Source organism: Neofelis nebulosa, chromosome 4 (assembly GCF_028018385.1).
Source record: "Neofelis nebulosa isolate mNeoNeb1 chromosome 4, mNeoNeb1.pri, whole genome shotgun sequence".
NCBI classification, from domain to species: domain Eukaryota; kingdom Metazoa; phylum Chordata; class Mammalia; order Carnivora; family Felidae; genus Neofelis; species Neofelis nebulosa.
Genome location: NC_080785.1, coordinates 54,156,179 through 54,180,060, shown reverse-complemented (window position 1 = coordinate 54,180,060; position 23,882 = coordinate 54,156,179). Strand labels below are relative to the sequence as shown.

Genomic DNA, 23,882 nt, shown 5'->3' with positions numbered 1-23,882 from the left:
CCCAGATGTCAGAAACCCTGCTGTGGACTAAGTGAAGAGGTCCCGGACCTCTTGTAAATGTGTGTAAATGGATATAAAGATAGAAGACTTGGATTTGGATCCTGCCCTGCCACTTAGAGCTGAGTAGCCCTGGGCAAGTTTTTTGGCCTTTCTTGAACCCCGGTCTCCTCATCTATAAAATGCACATGTGATCCTTTCCTTACTTACTTCGCAGGGTTGCTCCAAATCCACCTGAAAGAACAAATGGACGTGAAAGCACTTTGTATATGGCATAGTGGTATATTCTCCAAGTGAGGCCTCGGGCCACAAGCAATATGAAGAGGCTGTATCATTTTGATGATTAGGAGCCCAGAACGTTAGTTCCTAAAGCAGAAACAGAATAACAAGTTATAGCAGAATCACTTGCAGGTTTGTTAAAACACAGACTGCTGAGCCCCACTCCCAGAATTTCTAATTCAGTGTTCCGGGGTGGGGCCCCATAATCTGGAGCTGTCACCAGTTCCCAGGTGATACGGGTCCTGCTGGTCCAGGACCTAACTTTGAGAAATACTGGTCTTGAGATCCACTCTTCCCTTATCATATCAACAGGGGATATAGGAGAGCCACAAACACACAATCACCTAGGAAGCCAGTGTAAATCCTTAAAACTCCCTCCATTCTAGTCTAACAAATGGCAGAAGAGGGGGCTGAAATCATGATTTTTTTTTTTTTTAGATTTATAGTCTCCATGTGACCCTGGCAACAAGTCATTTAACTTCTGCTGAATCACCATCTGTAAAATGGGGGAAATAACCTGAAAGACAGTGGGATGACTTGATTAATGTTTGCTGAGAATTAGAACTTCCCAAGAAAATTGAAATGCATAGGTCATAAATTATTCTGGGAATTCCTTATTCCGAGGACTTTTTAAAAATGCCTGCACTTTGAACACTTCCAACTCATCCATAAACATTGGTTGCCGTCATTGAATTTCCAATTGTTGAAGAGTTTAGAGGGCAATACTTTCAATGCATTCATTATATCCAAAAGGGATAATAACTCTAGACCCAAGTGACAGGCTAAGAGCAGATGAGAAGACAGTCATTCAGGGGGTGAAGGTGACCATCTTCTGATGAGGCTCCTGGTGGGGAGGAATCCTTTAAGGTTTTTTTTTGTTGTTGTTGTTTTGTGTGTGTGTGGGGGGGGGGGGTTGATTTTTTTTTTTTTACAAAGAAGCATCCCAAAGCTTCTGGAATATGTACTCTAAAAATTCTGAGGTCAGTTCTCAGGAAATATTCTTTGCAGACTGATTTAATCCTTCAACCATCATTTACTGATCCCCAGCATGTTCCAGGCTCTGGTCTGGAGGGGATACAGCTATGAACAAGAGATAAAGACTCTGCTGTCCTGGGCTTGGGTTCCAGATGTTCACTGAAATGAGGGCCCTCATCTCTGGCCTGGGGGCCCCTCCCCCCATCCTGGCCAATCCCCCATTGGCCTCAGTCTAATCTATGAAACTATTCCTCTGCTACTTATAACTGAACTGCCATTCCTTTTTGAAATTCAGGAATAATATTTGCTTTGGAGATCATCCATTGGCTTTTTGGAATTTGGGTGTCTTAGTGATATTTTAGAATATCACCAAATTTAATTCTCTGTAATTTCCCCACAAGTATCATCATGTCATCTCACTAGGCAAAATTTCTAATGCAGTTGTCACTGCTGTTTGCATTGTATAGGTTTTAATGATACAAATTAAATATCAGGACTTGAGCTTGGTAAGTCCTTAATTTTAAGGTGTTTATTAGAATAAGTTCTATTGGGATTAAAAAAAAAAGATTAATTGCTGTTGAGAAGTGGTGGAAGGATTTTGTGGCTGTGGATATAGTTTTAGGTTTTGTAATTGAGTTGAGGAAGGTAGTTAGGACTTAAATCAAGACACATGAGCTCCAGCCTGGCCTTGTCACTCACTAGCTATGTGGCCTGAGGCCAGTGATTTTCTCTCTCTGCACCAAAACCTCATCATCTATAAACTGGAAGAGAGGGAAACTAAACTGGATGAACTCTAAAGTCTAATGCTCTACTGTGGGAAATGCGGAGGATGATATTACCCAGTTTCCTACAGTGATGTCAAGAGGATTGTATTGTAAGTCAGAGGTTGGTGCATTATGGTTTATGGGCCAAATCTGGCTTTCTGCCTAGTCTCCAATGGCCTGTAAGCAAAACTTGGTTTTTACATTTCTTAATGTTTGGGAAAGATCAAAAGAGAACATTATTTTGTGCCACATAAGAACTGTATGAAGTTCAAATTTCTGTGTTTATAAATAAAGTTTTATTGGAACATAGCTACACTCATTCATTTATATATTGTCAGTGACTGCTTCTGCGTGAAAGCAACAGAGTTGAGTAGCTGGGACAGAGACCTCCGGTCTACACAGTCTAAAATATTTACTGCTTAGTCCTTTATAGAAAAAGTTTGCTGATCTTTGCTTCAAAGCATTGTTCAAGTCTATTCTGAACTCAATTGAGAAACAATAATTCTTCAGAGAATTTCAATTACATTAATGTAATTTTCTTAACTGAGGACTTTGAGGTCTTACCCTCAATTTCATATCACATTATTCTGTAATGACAACAAATCTATATTTTCAGACATAGTAAGTTAAGTGTACATTGCATATCAACCACTGTGGGGAAATATCAAAAAAAAAGACCTTTCTGGGGAAAAAATATCTAATAATCCTCTCAGAAATTTCAAATCAGAGAATCACAACATGAAGAACCAAGTGATGTAGGATTTCATAAATCCCCAAAAGCATCAACCATAAAGAAAAATATTGCTGTATTGGATAATGTTACAATTTTGAAGTTCTATATGAAAAAGTCACCACAAACTTCTTGTTTAAAAACAAAAACAACACAGAATTCTCCTATACTGCTGGTCGAAGTGCCAGATGGAAAATAATTCAGCTGTTTGGAAAAACAGTTTGACAATTTCTTATGAAGTTAAATATACACATACCATATGACTTGACCCTTTTACTCCTAGGTATTTATCCAAGAGAAATTGAGACATGTTCACACAACATCCTGTACTTAAATGTTCATAATAATGTTATTTGTAACAACCTAAATTTCCATCACTTGGTGAATGGATAAACCAATGCAATACGTCCATACAGTGAAATACTACTTGACAATGAAAAGAAATAAACTTGATAGATGGAGTAACATGGATAAATCTCAAAGTATTATGCTAAAGGAAAGAAGCCACACATACTGAGTTATGTATTCATAAGACATGTATTCAACAGGCTCATACTTATGACTCTGTTGATATGATATTGAGGAAAAGGAAAACTGTAGTGACTGAGAGCAGATCTGTGCTTGCCTGGGACTAGAGGGAAGGGGAGAGGATTGACTGGGGGCACAAGGGAACTTTGAGGACAAGGGAAACTTTTTTTTTTTTTAACGTTTATTTATTTTTGAGAGAGAAACAGAGTATGAGCAGGGTAGGGGCAGAGAGAGAGGGAGACACAGAGTCAGAACAAGTTCCAGGATCTGAGCTGTCAGCACAGAGCTGGACATGAGGCTGGAACCCATGAATTGTGAGATCATGACCTGAGCCAAAGTCAGACACTTAACCAACTGAGCCACCTAGACACCCCACAAGGGAAACTTTTTATACCATAACTGCTGTAATTACATAACTGTATGCATTTGTAAAGTATCAAATTGTAGGCTTAACTTGATTACGTGTGTTTTATATAACTATACCTCAATAAAGTTGATTAACAATGGAAAGGTACAGGGGCGCCGGGGTGGCCCTGACAGTAAGCGTCCAACTTCGGCTCAGGTCATGATCTCATGGTTCTTGAGTTCGAGCCCCGTGTCGGGCTCTGTGCTGACAGCTCAGAGCCTGGAGCCTGTTTCTGATTCTGTGTCTCCCTCTCCCTCTGCTCCTACCCCACTCACACTCTGTCTCTCTCTCAAAAATAAATAAACATTTTTAAAAAATTTAAAAAACAATGGAAAGGTACAGACTAGAATATGTTTGCAATACATGTAACTGATGGAAGATTAGTACCCAGATTATACAAGAACTGTTAGGCAAATGCAAAGCATCACGCAATGAGACTTCATTTGCCAGTAGATTGGCAAAGATGAAAAACATCTGACAAAGTTAAGTTTTGGCAAGAAAGAACACCAGAACACTTCTACTTTGCTGTTGTGAGTTTAACTCAGAACACTGGTTTTTGGAAACAATCTGGCATTATCTGATGAAGCTGAAGATGCGTATACCTGCGATCCAGCAACCTCACTACTAGGTATAGTATGTTCCAGAGAAACTCTTGTGCATGTGTTCCTGAGGACAAGATAAGAACATTCAGAGCAGCATGAGGAACAACCCAAATGCCCCTCAACAGTAGAATGCATACATCACTTGTGACATACAATGGAATACTGATCATCAGTACAGATGAATGAATCTACAGCTATCAACACCAAGAAGACTCACCAATGTAATACTGACAGAGAAGAGGAAGTTGCAAAAGAATACATGCAATATGATGCCATTTACATAAAGTTTTCAAAAGCAAGGAAAACTAAACAGATGGGAAAGTATAAAAACATGTCATAAACCTACAGGAAGGAAGCAAAATAATCATTACATGAAATTCAGCCCAGTGGTTGTCCCTGGGGAAGGGGAATGAGGTGCTCTAGGGAGCATCAAAAGTGCTAGCCGTGTTTGATTAGTTAAGCTGACTATAGGTTTGTTTTAGTATTCTTCTTTATATTTTATCTACATTTACGTGTATTCTTTAGCAGTTCCCGAATGTTTTAAGTGGAATAAAATAACTTCTAAAAAGAATTTTAAGATAAAGACAACTTAATAGAAAAAAATTGGTTATGAGCAGATAATTCACAATAGAAAATCTAAATGCCAATACACATGTGAAAGGATGGTCAACCACACTAGTAATTGGGGAAACACAAATGAAAAGAACAAAGCTATGTCCATAATGAGCCATTGGTATAGTATGATAAATAATCAGGAAAAATTTAAAAACAATACTGTAAATTGTTTATGCATATATGGAGAGATAAATAATAGAAATGCATTGGAATGGCACACATCAAACTCAGGGCAGTGGCTACAGCTAATGATTGAGAAAGAGAGACACGGAATTAGGGAAGATTGTAAAGGGGCTTGAGCTGGATCTCTAACATGTCTAAAGGGGGAAAGATCTGAAACAAATATAGCAAAATGAACATCTGGTAAATCTCAGCTCATTTGTTTTTCTCTCCTCTTCTATAGGTTTAAAATATAACTTTATAACTTATTAAAAGAGTGAGGTATTAGCAATCTTTTCATTCCTCACATGTAGTCTGGACAACCCTGTAGAAATGAAATTTAAGCCATTGTATTAAAAACTGTCTAGAGTTTTGAAACTCAAAGCCCTGACTTCCTTGTCTTTTCCTACAAAATCTACCCTCCAACTTAAAGATGTTATTTCTTGTTGGATTCACATTTTTCGGTGGCTAACCCAAAATATTACTTCACCTCATATAGGCATACCCCAGAGAAACTGTAGGTTCAGTTCCAGACCACTGCAATAAAGTAAATCAAATTAATTTTTTGGTTTCCTAGTGCATATAAAAGTTATGTTTACACTATACTGCAGTCTATTACGTGTGTGATGGCATTATGTCTAAAAAATAATATACATGCCTTAATTAAAAGTAGTTTGCTGCTAAGAAAAAAAAAGTGCTAGCCATCATCCAAGCTTTCAGCAACTTTTTGTCATCTTTTTGCTGGTAGAGGGTCTTGCCTGGATGTTGATGGCTGCTGACTGATCGGGGTGGTGGTTGCTGAAGGTTGGGGTGCTGCGGTAATCTCTTAAAATAAGACAAAATGAAATTTGCCACATGAACGAACTCTTCCTTTCATGAAGTGCTATGGTGTTTCAGAGCATTTTACCCACAGTGGAACTTCTTTCAAAATTGGAGTCAATCCCCTCAAATCCTGCTGCTGCTTGATCAACTAAGTTTATGTCATATTCTAAATCCTTTGTTGTCATTTCAAACTTTGTTGTTTTCCAAGCTTTGCAACCAGCCACTGAATTCTCTCCGGCTCTGAAAGTCCTAGATGGCATCTTCTTCCAAGATTAGGCTGTTTTGTACAGACTGAAAGTCTGTGGTTTAGTGCGCCACTGTCATCAATTATCTGAGCTGAATCTTCTGGAGAACTTGCTGCAGCTTCTGCGTCAGCACTTGCTGCTGCACCTTGCACTTTGATGGTGTGGAGACGGCTTCTCTCTTTAAACCTCAAGAACCAACCTGTGCTTCAAGCTTTTTTGTGCTGCTTCCTCACCTCTCTCAGCCTTCACGGAACTGAGGAGAGTTAGGGCCTTGCTCTGGATTAGGCTTTGGTTTAAGGCAATGTTGTGGCTGGTTTGATCTTCTATCTAGACCACTAAAACTTTCTCCACATCAGCGTAAGGCTATTTCGCTTTCTTACTCCTGTGTTTACTGGAAAAGCACCTTTAATTTCTTCTAGTAACTTTTCCATTGCACTGACAACTGGCTAACTGGCAGAAGAGGCCTAGCTTTCAGCCTATCTCAGCTTTTGACATAGCTTCCTCACTAAGCTTAATCATTTCTAGCTTTGGGTTTACAGTGAGAGATGTGTAACTCTTGGTTTCACTTAGAGGCCATTGTAGGGCTATTAATAAGAGACGTGTAACTCTTGGTTTCACTTAGAGGCCATTGTAGGGCTATTAATTGGCCTAATTTCAATATTGTTGTATCTCAGGGAATAGGGAAGCCCAAGGAGAGGGAGAGAGATGAGAGGGACAGTCAGAACACACACATTTATTCAGTTTGCCACCTTGTATGGAGGCAATTTGTGGCACCTAAAACAATACAATAATAACATAGAAGATTGCTGATTACAGATCACCATGACAAATACAATAATAATTAAAAAGTTTGAAATATTTCATGAATACCAAAATGTGACACAGAGACGTGAAGTGAGCAAATGCGGTTGGGAAAAGGATGCTCCCGGACTCGCTCAACTCAGGGTTGCCACAAACCTTCAATTTGTGAAGGAAAAAAAAAAAAAGCATTATCTGAGAAGTGCAATAAAGGGAAACACAATAAACTGAGGTATGCCTTTATAACAAAACCGTCAAATGCTGTAAATGTTATTGGTCCTTAAGTAATTATACATTTGATGCTACCACCTTGCTCCAGACAGCCAGCTTCTTGCATCATCAGCCGGAAATGGCTGAAAGAGCCTGGAGGAAATGTGGTGTCCCCAGAAGCCACTCATATCGTGGCTAGACTTGGCCTGAGACCTTTCCCAGGGAGCTAAGAAAGCCTCTCTGGGGGCGCCTGGGTAACTCAGTTGGTTCAGTGTCTGACTCTTGATTTTAACTCAGGTCATGATCTCACGGTTTGTGAGATCGAGCACCGAGTGGGGCTCCTCCCTGACAGAATGAAGCCTGCTTGGGATTCTCTCTCTCTCTGCCTCTCTCTCTCCTCCTCCCCCCTTAAAATAAATAAACTTTAAAAAAAAAGAAAGCCTCTCTGTATTTTAAGTGGCTTGAATGGACCAACCCACAGGGCTCCTAATAGTTGTGTGTGTGTGTGTGTGTGTGTGTGTGTGTATATATATATATATATACATACATTTCTCAGAATTCTATTCAGCACGGATTTGTGAAGCTCCCAGGGACATAGGAGAATGGATGTACCACAATCATGGCATGAATGCCTATTGTCAATTGCTTTCCTTAGGGGTGGTCTAAAACTGTGCAGTTGTGGGACGCCTGGGTGGCCCAGTCGGTTGAGCGTCTGACTTCGGCTCAGGTCATGATCTCACAGTTTGTGGGTTCGAGCCCTGCATCAGGCTCTGTACTGACCGCTTGCTGAGAGCCTGGAGCCTGCTTCCGATTCTGTGTCTCCTTCTCTCTCTGCCCCTCCCCCGCTCACGCTTTGTCTCACTCTGTTTCTCAAAAATAAATAAATGTAAAAAAAAATTTTTTTTTAATAAAAATAAAAAATAAATAAAACTGTGCAGGTGTAAGGATGAGATTCCAAGTTCAAACTTGACCAATCGGTAAGCTGTCCCCTCACTACCTATGAGCACCCTCCTGTAGTGGTGACTTGGCGCCAGCCTGGAAACAACCCAAAGCAGAGACCTAATCAGGTCTGCTGAGGAGGAAGTCTGTTTGCTTTGAACCCACTGTCTGAAGTTTAGCCATCAGAGGCTACACTCATCTGCCCTTGCGAATTACTGAAGTCTTATAATAATTATGAAATAGAGAAAATTCATAAAACTGGGATTATTATAAGGAAAAGCAAACAGAATTTTTACTGAATTGTCAACAGATCTGAACAGAAAAAATCAGAGTCCAGTCAGAAATTGGGTTTTGGCGAAAAGAAAACAGCCCAAGGTATTGTTCGTGGGGGTGAAACTTTGATTTACCTTTTGGGTCAAAAGGGCCACAGAGCTTCTGAATCATTATTTAATGCCACCAGAGAAAGTCCATGGATCTGCAGTTCAATTACTCAGAAGGGTCGTGGGGTCTGGGGAGAAACCATGTCCTGTTAGTAATGTTGTTTTAGGTTCCATTAGGGATGTCACAGTTTCATTACCAGCAGAGCTGAGATGCAGACTCAGGGGGCTTGCTCCCGAGAAATGTAAAGTTGAGATAAATGTGGAGAGTTGTGTCTGAAACCCCTTTATCTAAAGTGTTGTACCGGGGACGGAGAGAGAGTTATCAAAACTGCTTCTCAGTGTGAAATGACCCATGTGCCTCTGATGCTTCAAGCAAGCGTGAGGTCATGATCAGCTCAGGTCATGATCTCATGGTTTGTGAATTCGAGCCCCGCATCGAGCTCTCTGCTGTCATGGAGCCTGCTTCAGATCCTCTGTCTCCCTCTCTCTCTGCCCCTCCCCTTGCCACACTCTCTCAAAGATAAATAAATACTTAAAAAAAAAAAAAGAATTCCAAACAGCAGTTTCTCATAATCTATGATTTCATAGGCAATATTTGTCAGCTCTGTGTCCTTAATGTTAGTTAACACAAGTTTTTTTTCACAGATTTTCCTTCCTACCTGAGGTAAAGACTTGGAGGGGGGAATATTACCCATTAGTGGGGCCCACAGAAATACAAAATGCCCCCACTTGAGAACAGGGCTATCTGCTGTTAGGCTTGGATTTTGTTTTCATTCTGTGGTTGCTTCTAAAAGGCAGAATCAGAAGGGGATGACGGCTTGGTAATCTCTACCTTTGAGGTGCTGAGAACAGAGGGTTAAAGCAGCTTACTGAGGGATTCAGGAATTATAAATTAACCAGAGCCCATGACTAAAAGGACTTCCTAAGATTATAGACCCTAATAACATCCTTGGGGTGTTGATTCAGGAGCCTCCCGTTTGCCCTGTTTGCCACAGTCAAAAGGCTCCCAAACTTGTTTCCTGAGGCTTCATGGGAAGTTAGGACAGTGGGAAGCAGCAGCCACAGGGATGTCCTCTGCAGCTAGTCTCAGTGGCTGGAGAGGGTGAGGGTGCTACTTGGGGCGACAACACCTGAGGGGCCTCAGGGACCTGCTTCAAAGAGAATAGAGAGGAAAGAAGAACAGAGCAAGTTGGGACAAAGCAGGGCCCAGGGGCTAAACTAGAGAAAGCCTGAGAAAGCTTCCCTGATGTACACACACATGGGGCACTTAACATCACATCTGACATATAATTGTTTAATAAATTAATGATTAAGGGGCACCTGGGTGTCTCAGTTGGTTAAATAACCGACCCTCGATCTCAGCTCGTGTCTTGATCTCAGGGTCATGAGCTCAAGTCCCCCATCGGGCTCTATGCTGGGTGTGAAGCATACTTGAAAAAAAAAGTTAATGATTGAATTCATATAGTTTGGGGACTGAGAAGTTTATCAAGTCCAACCTTTGCTGATTCTATGTGTTAATTTCTTACACATCTTTGTTTCCTAGTCTGTAAACCATGAGCCTCCTGTTGGTTGCAAAGGATCCTCAAATCCATATATGGATCAAACATTGTCTTTGGACAGAATAAACATGTTTCCCACAGCAAATGGATGTAGATGCTAATTGGAATTCAATATGATTTTAGTTAAAAATGTTGCTTAGCTCATAGCAGCTTTTTGTCATGCATGTATTCAAAGAGCCACAATTTTTCAAACAAAAGTTTATTAAAATTTAAAAAGTTGGGATCACTACTTTCCAGACTCAGCTGTCCTTCCTGACCTCACAGGGCAGTTCATTTCATTGCTGAGCAGTTGTGGGTGAATATTCCTGCCTCATTTAAGTGTCATCCTTTCCCCCAGATTTCCACTTTCTTTGTACTAATCCTGCCCTCAGGAGACCATGCAGAGAGAAGGGCTAGGATTAAAATTACCTCTCTTACAAATCCCATTAGTTACAGCTACTCTAAGTTTATGTATTTCTATTTAAAAATTGTTTTGTCTGGGTGCCTGGGTGGCTCAGTCGGTTGAGCATCTGACTTCAGCTCAGGTCATGATATCACGGTTCGCAAGTTTGAGCCCTGCGTTGGGCTCTGTGCTGACAGCTCAGAGCCTGGAGCCTGCTTCGGATTCTGTGTCTACTCCTCTCTCTGCCCCTCCCATGCTCGTGCTCTCTCTCTGTCTCTTAATAATAAGTAAACGTTAAAAAAAATTTTTTTTTAATTGTTTTGTCCTCCTGTTTGTAAACCTCCTAATCGGAAGGGGGAGCAAATCCTTTTAAACAGAGTAGGAGCACTATGGACTCACTATTTTATAAATGTAGGGGTAAGGCACTATCTTTTCCCCCCAAAGTCCCCATGGAGCACAAGTCTGTGTTGCATGTTTTCTCAGATGTTTTGTGTGTTGGTTTGTCTGGCATGATCTTCCTGCTGTAAGGACAGGGAATCCAGTCTGAAGTGGGCATCGAGGACTGCCATAAGATGAAGCACTGACCCTGTGGTTTAGGGCATCCCAGAGCACTGCCGGTGGCTTCTCACATGATGGACCATCTGAGAGAGTGAGGGCTATACCTAAATGTTTGAGGTATGTCCTACAGAGTGAGTCTGAGTTCATCATGTGAAAAGGTGTAAAAGGGCACGCTAAACAATGGAATAGCATGTGCAAAGCTCAGCATTGAAATGTTTTATGGTATTCTTGGAAAACAGCAGGTAGCAGATGAGGCTAAAATAATTCTAGCAGACAGCATGGCATCATGAAGAATGGAAAAAGTAGAGATGGATTGGTGATAGGAGAGCTAGGTAGGAGGCTGTCTTGGTAATTAGATAAGAGCTAATGGGGGGCTCAGACTGAGGAAGTGAGAACGAAGACAAGAAGTTAAATTAAAACCAAACCAAACAAACAAACAAACAAACAAACAAACACCTTTGGGTGGTGCCTGGGTGGCTCAGTCAATTAAGTGTCTGACCCTTGGTTTCGGCTCAGGTCATGATCTCATTGTTCATGGGTTTGGACCCCACTTCAGGCTCTGCAGTGCTTGGCTATGCGCAAGTGGTTTTTCCTCCCTAGGTCTCTTTTAGCTCTCAAATCCTATGGTTTAATACTATAACTGGGCCTCAGCACTCCTTGTTCTCACAGAGGTGGGCACCACAATACAGGCCGTTGTACTGAACACTACAATATGGGGAGTGTACATGAAGGGCGGATCTGCTAAGAACGTTTTCCAAACGGCCCTTTACACCTCTGCTTCCCATCCCACCTGAGCCCAGAATAACAGATTTTCCAGATGAGATTTCAAATTTGCTAGGGAATCTTGATACTTTTCTTGGTAATAGACGTTTTATGTCCTAATTCCAGTGTAATTGTTGCAGGTTCATTAGCACCATGGTCAAGACAGAATTCTTGAAATGTTTTACAGTGCACCTTATTAAGTCTATTTAAGTAGCATGGGGACAGGACTCTTGGGCAGAAAGAGCCTCATTTTTGCTGTATGAAACTGGTGGTTATATGCTTAGTGCTGGAGGTGGGGAAGGGGATGTACAGGGAATATTAGATCATAAATGTCTTCTTTGAACTTTCACTCACAAAATTACTTTCATAAGATTTCTCTGCTACTTATAATTCAGCCAGATATTAACCATGGGTGAGAGGTACAGGCAGTCACGAGACCCTTTAAGAACGTAGCAACTAGTAAGCATTTTATCCTTATCAGAACTGTACAGGCCATAGTCAGCCTTTTGGGCTAAAAGTAAACATTTTTCTGCTTCCATCCATCAACAGCAGCATCTTCTAAACATTCAGCCTGTTCCAGGCTTTGTGGAGACAAGAGTTGAAAACAAAAAACAAAACTTTCTGCCTTCATGCTGTTTACATTGCAGTGGAGGAAGATGGACTTTAAAAAAAAAGGGGGGGGGGGAACAACGTGGTGCAATGCACTATGACGAAGGTCACAGCAAGAGTGGGCAGTCAAATTCTCCTTAGACTCCTACAAAACCTAATCCCAACAATCCCTTCCGGGTCATCAGCGTCCCCACTGGCCTTCAGACTCCGCCCATGACCCCCGTATTTGGGTTCTGGTCCCGCCCACTCTCCTTACGTCAATTTCCCAGGCCTTCGCGCATTGGCCTAGCCAATCGAAAGCCGAAGAACCCACTGGGGCTCCATTAAGGCCCGCCCGGTGAATCGTCGCTGGGCTACCGCGATGGGCTCTGGCGGGCTTGTGGCGCGGCGACTCGGGTCGCTGCTGTGGTGCAGGGCCCTTTCCCCGGGAGCTGGGCCTTCGGCGGGCCCGGGGCCCCGGCTTGGGCTGCTGGCCGCGGGGTGGCATAAGGCGGCACCGGCGCTCGGCCGGGCCTGCCAGACTCCCGATCACGCGCGCGGCCTGCACGGCGGACCCGGCCTGGAGGAGCGGGCTCAGGGGGCAGCCGGTGAGGGGCAGCCGGAGTCAAGCACAGCAGGTACGGGCTTGGAGGAGGGCGGCGGCGACCCTTCCGGGCAGCCGGGAGCCGGGTCCCAGCGAGGAGGCTCTGAGCTCCCCCGTTTATGCATTTCTCTTGGAGTCACAAAACTCCTACTGCTCTAGAGCTGGAAGGGTTTTCACAGGTGTCGGCGCCAACTGTGTGTTTAACAGGCCAGGAGATGAACTGACGTCTCCAAAACCCCAGGCGTCCGAAAGGCCGCACCGTACCTTTGGCACCATCCTCAGCTCCCTTCACATTCTTCTTAGGGTTCCCGAGAATTGGACTTGCCGCAAGTGTTGGGGAGTAAGGATTTGGAGGAAGAGCAAGGGGCTGGGGTCTAAGAGGTGCATAAGAATCGCTAATAGGAGACGGAGCCAATAGAAGCCCTCTATCGCAAGTTTTTAGAAATTTGAGTGGTTGTAAATAGAGTACATCTGTGAAAAGTTAGGTGTGAGAGAGGGAGAGGTCTTAGTGGACTTAGATCCTGGATTCTTGGGAATCAGCTTTGGAATGTAAGAGAAAGCTATAAATTTACAAGTTCTTTTCTTTTTTTTTTTTTTAACGTTTATTTATTTTTGAGACAGAGAGAGACAGAGCATGAACGGGGGAGGGTCAGAGAGAGGGAGACACAGAATCTGAAACAGGCTCCAGGCTCTGAGCTGTCCGCACAGAGCCCGACGCGGGGCTCGAACTCACGGACCGCGAGATCGTGACCTGAGCCGAAGTCGGCCGCTTAACCGACTCAGCCACCCAGGCGCCCCTAAATTTACATGTTCTAATACTCCAAGGTAAAGGACAGAAAATACGCACATCCGTACAGAAAAAAGTTAAGTCTGCACAGATAACAGTTGCTACATAACCCAAAGGCCTTTCTAAGAAAAACTCGAGGATTCAAAATGAAAATCACCCTTAAAGTTTTAACTCTTTCAAAATGCAAGAGACATTTGCGTGAACCAAGTTCCTCCAGAATTGAAGTATACAGATTACTTTGTGATTGGTAGTGGAACTTCTGCCTGACACTCGGATGCCATGGCTTGGGGCTGGTGCACTAATTCTACCAGGGCTAGTTTTCTTCATCTCTCAAGTGAAGGTTGTGGACCACATACTACCTAAGAGCTCCTCCGGCTCACAATTGTAGTTCTGTGTATGTTTGAGGTGTATCGCTCATTTCCTCAAGTATTTGTGAACAGAAAGTCATTTGTGGTGGATGTATGGTTTTATTGCAAACAGTGACAGCAAAGGATGTATGGTGGCTCTGTGTAACGGGAGCACTCTTCCCATGAAAGTTGAGCGGTGCTGTGCGAAACCACAGGTTTAGTTTCCAGGAGGTCTGGGCCCTGCTGTCTTTCAAAACACTTTAGATCTAAACACCCTCATAGAGGAGCAGTTTCATTGTTAGCTGCTGCGTCTCCATGCATGTAGTGTCGTCTCCTTGGCCACGTGACACAAGTGAATCTTTGTGCATTTCAGATCATACTGGCCCCAAGTTTGACATCGATATGCTGGTTTCACTTCTGAGGCAAGAGAATGCAAGAGACATTTGCGTGATCAAGGTTCCTCTGGAACTGAAATACACAGATTACTTTGTGATTGGTAGTGGAACATCTACCCGACACTTGCATGCCATGGCCTACTACATTGTGAAAATGGTAGGATGCTTTCTTTCCTCTTTGGAATCATTAACTTAACGGAATAGTGCCAGTGCATCATGTTGAGGAGTAACACTTAAAAAAAGGAAAGCCATATGAGATCATATAAGAAGCCCAAATTCTCAGAATTTGCATGCTTGTTTTATGTTTTTGATAGTGAAAGTTATGGGGATAAATGGATCAGGGTGTTTCTGATCCCTGTCTCTTGTGGTCATAAATGAGTGATGAATGAACAAATAAATGAATAAAAAGTACAAATAAAAACATAAAAATGAAAATAAAAATAAATAATTTGAGGCAGGCTAGATGACCCAGGGGGGATTTCTAGAGCAGCACTGTGCATTGTGGTAGCCACTAGCCATTGTGACTAATTATAATTTAAAATTAAAAATTCAGTTCTTCACTTGTATTAGCCATATTTCAGGTGTTCAGTGACCACTTGTGGCTAATGGCTACCATACTGTGCAGCACAACTATAAAACGTTTCCATAATTGCACAAAAGTTCTGTTGGACCTTGCCGGCCTGTAGTTTAATTTTTTTTTTTTTAACGTTTTTATTTATTTTTGAGACAGAGAGACAGAGCATGAAGGGGGGAGGGGCAGAGAGAGAAGGAGACACAGAATCGGAAGCAGGCTCCAGGCCCTGAGCCATCAGCCCAGAGCCCGACTCGGGGCTCGAACTCACGGACCGCGAAATTGTGACCTGAGCTGAAGTTGGACGCTTAACCGACTGCGCCACCCAGGCGCCCCTGCCTGTAGTTTAATTTAAATGTTTGAATGTATCCAGCGTTTCCAAGTACTATGCTGGGTACTGGGAAGATAAAAATGAAAAAGATTTAGTCCTTACCCTCCAGATTCACAGGCCTAGTTGAGGAAGGGGAATGCCCTTCTTATTGATTGATTCAGAGAGAGCACAGTAGGGGAGGGGCAGAGAGAGGGGGACAGAGAGAATCCCAAGCAGGCTCTGAGCAACCAGTGTGCAGAGCCCGACACAGGGCGCAAACTTACAAAACCGTGAGATCATGACTGAGCCAGAATCAAGAGTTGGACCCTTAACCGACTGAATCACCCACGTGCCCCAGGCAGTTCATTTTCTAACTGGACTGGATAGGCATCAGAAATGAGGAAGAAAATGTACTTGGAGGCCTTTAGCCGATTCTGATAACACTCTACAGGAGAACATAACCTCTCTGACCTTGTTGAAAACTCGTCATAGGGGCGCCTGGGTGGCGCAGTCGGTTAAGCGTCCGACTTCAGCCAGGTCACGATCTCGCGGTCCGTGAGTTCGAGCCCCGCGTCGGGCTCTGGGCTGACGGCTCGGAGCCTGGAGCCTGTTTCTGATTCTGTGTCTCCCTCTCTCTGCCCCTCCCCCGTTCATGCTCTGTCTGTCTCTCTCTGTCCCAAAAATAAATTAAAAACGTTGGGAAAAAAAAAAATTAAAAAAAAAAAAAAAAAAGAAAGCTCGTCATAGAGGGGACAGTTAAGACCCAAACAGTAGCTAGGATGGCCTAGAGAAGGGTGGTAAAATAAGAGGGGGACCTTTGATGCAATATGGCAAAGCAAAGGAAGATTCCAAAAAAGTAGTAGTTGGAGAGACAGAGAGGGAACCAAGACAGCATGGAGAAGAGTTTTAAGACAGTCCCAGGGTCTCTGTCACGTGTAATAGTGGGACGGAGTAAGATGAAGACTTGGAAGTGACTGTTGGACTGAGAGGTATAAGAAGAACGAGAGGTTTTCCATTTTAACCATTTTTTAGGTGTACGGTTAAGTGGCATCAGTTACATTCACATCATTGTGCAGTCGTTACCACCATCCATCGCCAGAAGGCTTTTCATCTTGCAGGACCCAAGCTTTGTACACATGAAACAGTGATTTCCCATTCCCTCCATACCCTGGCCGCCACCGTTCTGCTTTCTGTCTCTATGAATTCAGCTACTCTGGGTACCTCATGTGAGTGGAATCATACCCTAGTTGTACTTTCGGGACTGGCTTATTTCACTTAACGTGTTTTCAAGGTTCATCCATGTTGTGGCCTGTCTCATAATTTCTTCTTTTTAAGGCTTTTTATCTTATTGGATGTGTATATCACATTTTATCTATTCATCCCTCGAGTTTCATTTGGGTTGCTTCCACCTTTGGGAGACAGAACGATGCTGCTGTAAACAGGAGTGTAGAATGTCTGTTCATGTCTCTGCTTTTAATATCAGAAGTGGAATTACTGGGTCATGGTAATTCTGCTATTAATTTTTTGAGGAACCACCATGATCTTTTCCATAGTGGCCGCACCACTTTACATTCCCACCAACAGTGCACAAGGGTTCCAATTTCTCCATATCTTTGCTGATATTTCTTATTTTCTGGGCTGTTGATCATAGTAAGCCTAATGGGTGAGAAGTGGCAGCTCTTTGTGATTTTGATGTGCATTCCTTTAACAATTAGTGACGTTGAACATCCTCTCACGTGTTATCGGCCATCTGTATATCTTTGGAAAAATGCCTAATCAAGTCTTTTGCCTATGGTTTAATCAGGTTGAGTTTGTTGTTGTTGCTGTTGTTGTCAAGTTGTAGTTGTGTATATATTCTGGATATTAATCCCAAAGCAAATACGTGATTTGCAAATATTTTCTCCCATTCTGTAGGTTGCCTTGTTACTGTTGATAGTGTCCTTTGATGCACACAAGTTTTTGCTTTTAAAAAAAATTTTTTTTAACATTTATCTATCATTGAAAGACAGAGAGAGACAGGGCATGAGCATGGAGGGGTGAGGGGCGGGCAGAGAGAGGAGACACAGAATCTGAAGCAGGCTCCAGGCTCTGAGCTGTTGGCACAGACCCCGACGCGGGGCTCGAACTCCCAAACCGTGTGAGCTGAAGTCAGATGCTTAACTGATTGAGTCACCCAGGCACCCCCAAGGTTTTAATTTTTTTTTAATGTTTATTTATTTTTTGAGGGAAAGAGAGAGAGACAGAGCATGAGCGGCAGAAGGGCAGAGAGAGGGAGACACAGAATCCGAAGCAGTCTCCAGGCTCTGAGCTGTCAGCACAGCTCAAACCCACGGACTGCTAGATCATGACTTGAGTCGGACACCCAACCGACTGAGCCACCCAGGCGCCCCAAGTTTTTAATTTTGATAAGGTCCAGTTTATCTGTTTTTGTGTCTGTGCCTTCAGTGTCCTATCCAAGAAAGAATCGCGAAATTCAGTGTCCTGTATCATGTGTCATGAAGCCTTTCCACTGTTTGTGAAGGCTTTCCTATATTTAAGCCTGAAATGTGGGTCATTTTTTTAAATCTTAGATCCATTTTGAGTCAGTTTTTGTAGATGGTATAAAGTAAGGGTCTCACTTTGTTCTCTTGCATATAGATATCTAGTTTTCCCAGCACTGTTTGTTGAAAAGACCGCCTTTTTCCTATTGAACGGATTTGGCACCCTTGTGGAAAATCATTTGACTGACTATATGGGCTCTTTTTTTCATTCCATAAGTCTGTCTTGCTCACTGTTTTGATTACTGCAGCTTTGTAGTTCGTTTTGAAATCAATAAGTTGAGAGCTCCAAATGTGTTCTTCCTTTTCAAGACTGTTTTTGGCTTTTTGGGGTCCTTTTATTACATATACATTTTAGGGTGGAATTTTCTATTTTCTAATTCTTCGCTGAATTCATTTATTCTAACAGGTTTTTTTGTGTGGAATCTTTAGGGTTTTATACATTTAAGTCATGTTGTCTGTAAACTGTGATAATTTTATTATTTTCTTCCCAATTTGGGTACCCCCCCCCCCACCCTTACTTGCTCTAATTTCTCTGGCCAGAACTTCCAGCAGTGTGTTGAATAGAAGTGGCCAAAGTGGGCATTCTTATCATGTTCCTTATCTTGGAGGACAAACTTTCATTCTTTCACCATTGAGTAGGATAATAGCTGTGAGCTTATCGTACATGGCCTTTATTATCTTGAGGTAGCTTCTTTTATTCTTAGTTGAGTATTTTCATCATGAAAGTGTGTTGAATTTTGTTAAATGCTTTTCTGCATAAATTTGAGATGATTCTGTGGCTTTTTTCATTTTGTTAATGTGCTCTATTGTATTGCTTGATTTTCATGTGGAACCATCCTTACGTTACAGGAATAAATCTCATTCAGTCATGGTGTATAATTCTTGTAATATGCTGTTGTAATTTGGCTTGCTAATATTTCATTGAGGATTTTTGTATCAGTATTCATCAAGGATAATGATCCATAGTTTGTAGTGTCCTTGGCCTTGGTTTCAAGGTAATGGTAGGAAGTGTTCCTTCTTGAGTATTTTGAAAGAGTCTGAGAAGAATTTGTGTTAGCTTTTGTTTACTTATTTGGTAGAATTCACCAGTGAAACAATCTGGTCCAGGGCTTTTCTCTGTTGGGAAATTTTTTTCCCCTCTCTTTGCCCCCCAACCCCCACCCCTGGAGCTTTTTTTTTTTTTTTTTTTTTAATTAAAAAAAAATTTTTTTTCTTAATTTACATCCAAATTAGTTAGCATATAGTGCAGCAATGATTTCGGGAGTAGATTCCTTAGTGCCCCTTACCCATTTAGCCCATCCCCCCTCCCACACTCCTTCCAGTAACCCTCAGTTTGTTCTCCATATTTATGAGTCTCTTATGTTTTGTCCCCCTCCCTATCTTTATATTATTTTTGTTTCCCTTCCCTTATGTTCATCGTTTTGTCTCTTAAAGTCCTCATATGAGTGAAGTCATATGATATTTGTTTTTCTCTAATTTCACTTAGCATAATACCCTCTAGTTTCATCCACGTAGTTGTGAATGGCAAGATTTCATTCTTTTTGATTGCTGAGTAATACTCCACTGTATATATATACCACATCTTCTTTATCCATTCATCCATCGATGGACTTTGGGCTCTTTCCATACTTTGGCTGTTGTTGATAGTGCTGCCATAAACATTGGGGTGCATGTGTCCCTTCGAAACAGCACACCTGTATCCCTTGGATAAATGCCTAGTAGTGCAATTGCTGGGTTGTAGGGTAGTTCTATTTTTAATTTTTTGAGGAACTTCCATACTGTTTTCCAGAGTGGCTGCACTAGCTTGCATTCCCAATCCCACCAAGCTTTTTTTTTTTTTTTTTTAATTGAGATATAATAATGTTTGGAGGTTTTCAATTAGTGATTCAAACTCAGTTCAGTCTTAGTTCTATGTTTTTAGGAATTTGTCCATTTTGTCTAGATTATCCAATTTGCTGGTATAGAATTGTTCATAGTACTCATAATCCCTTTTACTTCTTAGTAATGTCCCCTTGCTCTGATTTTAGTTATTTGGGTCTTCTGTTCTTTTCTTACTCTAGCTAAAGATTTGTTAAATAATTTTGTCTATTTTTTTCAAGGCCCAAATCTTGGTTTCATGAATTTTTGTCAATTTTAGTTTTCTCTTACCATTGTTTCCTTCCCTCTGCTAGCTTCAAGTTTTTCTTCATTTCCTAGTTCTTTAAGGTGTAAATTTAGGTTGTTGATTTGGGAACTTTTTTTTTTTTTCATGGCAGCATTTAGCTATAAATTTCCCTCTTACCACTGCTTTCACTGCATCCCATTAAGTTTTGATGTGTTTTTAATCTCATTTGTCTCAAGAGCTTTTCTAATTTCCCTTGTGATTTCTTGACTCATTTTGTGGCTTTTCTAGTTTTCCTTCTATTGATTTCTAGTTTTATTTCATTGTGATCAGAAAATATACTGTGTGTCATTTCAGTCTTTTTAAATTTATTGAGACTTGTTTGGTGGCCTAACATAGGATCTGTCCTGGAGAATGTTATGTGTGCCCTTTAGAAAAATGTGTATTCTGTTGTTGGGTGGAATGGTCTTTAATGTCTGTTAGGTCCAGTCAGTCTCTAGTGTTAAGTCATCTACTTCTTTATTGATCTTGTCTGTTTTTTAAATCCATTATTGAAAATGGAGTATTAAGTCTGTATTATTGTGTTGTCATCTGTTTCTCCCTTCAGTTCTGTCCATGTTTGTTTCCCTATGTTTAGGAATTCTGGTTTTTGGTGCATGTTTGTTATATATTCTCTGGGTTATATGACCCTTTATTATCATATAATATTCTTGTCTCTTGTAATAGTTTTTGATTTAAAGTCTATTTTGTCTGATATTAGTATATCTGTTGTTTTAGACCATTCATAAGACCTGTTGGGAATAGAGACATGGGATGGTAAAATCCAATTAACATTGTCATTTAGGCGGTGGATATAGGTGAGGACCAGATGTTGAGTGAGCTTGGGTCTCTCTGCCTCAGAGATGAGGCATCACCTTGGTGGATGAGTATGATGGCCCTCTCAGAAGGGTTTGGGCAGGAGGATTCAGTAGAGAGGTATAGGAGGTAGGTGGGGTGTAAGGGGAGAAAGTTTCCTCAAGTTATTTATTATGGAGTACAGTTAAGAGGAATGAGTAAGCTAGTTCCAAAATTAAGATCAAGAAAATTATGCCAACAGACCATCCTTGGTGAGAACAGAGACTTCCTCCATCCTTCCTCTTTAATATGTAATCTGGCTTTTTTCAGTACAAATACTTGAAATGTAAAAGCAAACCTCATGTTAAGATTGAAGGGAAGGACACTGATGACTGGCTGTGTGTGGACTTTGGTAAGTTATTTTGACATATTTTACAGATAAATATTTGGTTTTGTCCTAATCTGGAACTGTGTTCATTTGCAAAAGGGTATCAGATTGTGCTTTTCATGTAAAATTTTTGAGGTTTATATTCAGTTTTAATTATAACCCAGGTGGTCTTATTCGCATGTAAAATTCTCACCTAATGTGATGTGTCTCTAACTAGTCATGCAGGTCAGACAGACGGTGGAGAACTGAACAGGTAACATGGCAGAGATGGGAGAGATCCCTTAGTGGTAGTAGAAGGCTTGGGGAGTACATATCTTGGCCTAGGATGACTCAGATGAGGTCAAGTTAAAGGGCATTCCAGGTACTGAGAAGGACAAGAACAGAGGACTGGAATTTTGACAAGACCTAACAAATTTGGTTATTAATATATACATAGTTTCAAAGTATTTCCCCCTAAGATACTTAATTACAAAGGGAAAAACACTGTCAAGAATTATGAAGGGTCTGAGATTCTTATTAACTAACAAGTTAGCGGCCCCGTTTCATGGGAATTGGTGAAACTCCAGGCTAGTCCTGGGTTAGAGATGAAGGATAGATGATTTTATTACTCATCACAGTAACAGCCAGCAGGTTTTTGTTTTTGTTTTTTTTTTTTGGGGGGGGGGCGGGTGGGTGGGCAGGTTCCCTGAGCCCATGTCTATAGAGAGAGCAGCATAGGGCCAGATGACATCTGCAGACAACGTTCTGAGAGAGGAACCCGTAGGTTAGGGTAGCTACATCTTTTATGATGGGCAAGAAACAGACCCGCCATTTGCTGTGATGGAAGACACTTTTTCTGCCAAGGCCATTAAGCCAGGGTTTCTCAGCTTTGTCCTTAACATTTTGGACCAGGTGATTCAGGTGGGAGTAGGGAGATATACCCTGTGCATTGTAGGATGTTTATTAGTCTCCCTTCTCTCCAGCCCCAACTGTGAAAATCTGGAAGGTCTTTGAGATCCACTGCTGTAAGCAAGCCTGTCCTTTGCTCTAGAGGGAGATGGTATGTTTTTGTGACACTATTCACTACGCAGTCATCCTTAAAAGACCTTCTAGAACAAAAGGCAGTCTGTGTTTTGCTCACAGGATGTGCAGAAATGTGACACCCATGGAGAATTTTCTTCCACTAGCCCACCTTTAATCACTAGGATGAAGTTAATTAACATCACTAGTTATGTATCTATGTCATGTACCTCCTGTGTGATGCACGGAGAAAAGCACAGCATCATTTCTATGCTATTTTTGTTGGGATTGCATCCAGAATTTGCATTTCGGGCAAGTTCTCAGCTAATGCTAATCTAGGGCCCATACTTTGACAACCACTATTCTATCATAGAGGTGGGTGAGAGCACAAGAATAAAAACAAATGAACTGCTTCTTCGTCTTAACTCTTATCTGTCCTTGATTGATAGGCAGCATGGTGATTCATTTGATGCTTCCAGAAACCAGAGAGACCTATGAATTAGAGAAATTATGGACCCTACGTTCTTATGATGACCAGTTAGCTCAGATAGCACCTGAGATATTACCCGAAGACTTCATTCTTGGAATAGAAGAGGACACTTCATCCCTGACTCCAGCGGAGTTCAGATGAGAATAAAATGATATGAACTGCTTTAGTCATTATCACATTTGGATTGAGTCACTTAAAAATGTAACTCTGAATGAAACCCCACCTACTTGGTCAGGTTGTTGTCAAAACAAGTCTTATTTATGGGCATGCATGCTAAATGAATGTGGAAATTGTAGGTAAGTGAGCTAATCCTCACACCAAGAATCAATACGTTCAAATTAAAATTTTAATATATTGTTTTTATTCCTGAGATCCCAGCAGGATTTCTGGGAGCTAACACTGGCCCCGGCCTCTGTGTTCTCTGTTCACAGTTTAATTAATTTTGCCTAAGTGTAAATCTTATTCGGTAGAATGGAATAGCCAGGTTTTGGGTTTTTTTTTAATAAAGCAGAAAACACATAACTGCCCCACTGGTGTTGTTACTTAAAACCTACAGGTTTTAGTTCATATGTACCAATATTATAAAGATCCAAAGTAAGTACTATGGAATGTAGAAAATAATGTACCACTTGATATTGGTACTTGCCTTGAGACTGACGTAGTATTACTAAAAATCTGTTTATAGTTTGACCAAATTTGAACATTCATGTTTATTTGAAAAACCAGAAATAAAAGATACCATACACCAAGCTGCACCTAATGATGAAAAACTTTATTCTGCATCAAGGTATCTGGAAAATGAAGCTGCATTTGGGGCACATTACAGATGAGGAATGATCCATGTGCGGTGAGTACAAAACTCAATTACAGAATTAGATACTCCATTACCATTGCTTAATTAAAAGTAAAACATGATTTGCCACACTAAAGGCTAGAAGTGAAATATGACAAAATTTTAAACCAGCAGATATAAATGCAGCACCTATCTGTGTGTGTGTGTGTGTGATCATGTATACACACACACACACAACAACAACAACAACAACAAATATGGGAAAAATCAAACACTGAGGAAGAGCTCTGGCCTAACCACATCTCACCTGAAATCCAACCAGAAAGCCAGTCTGATTTTAATTTTTGCAATTCATTGTATGAAAACATTATGAATGCTATATGAATCGTGTGACAAAGGGCACTTTTTGGCTAAAACTACAAAAT

General features: G+C 41.4%; 1 protein-coding gene across 1 annotated transcript; it reads left to right on the top strand.

Annotated features, from left to right (window-relative positions):
• The first annotated feature begins 12,511 nt into the window (after window positions 1–12,511).
• MALSU1 (mitochondrial assembly of ribosomal large subunit 1) lies at window positions 12,512–23,413 on the top strand. Its single transcript, XM_058724826.1, has 4 exons — window positions 12,512–12,936; window positions 14,410–14,588; window positions 21,118–21,199; window positions 22,624–23,413. The coding sequence occupies exons 1-4, from the start codon at window positions 12,681–12,683 to the stop codon at window positions 22,803–22,805; spliced, it is 699 nt and encodes a 232-aa protein (XP_058580809.1). The 5' UTR covers window positions 12,512–12,680; the 3' UTR covers window positions 22,806–23,413.
• Window positions 23,414–23,882: the final 469 nt, after the last annotated feature.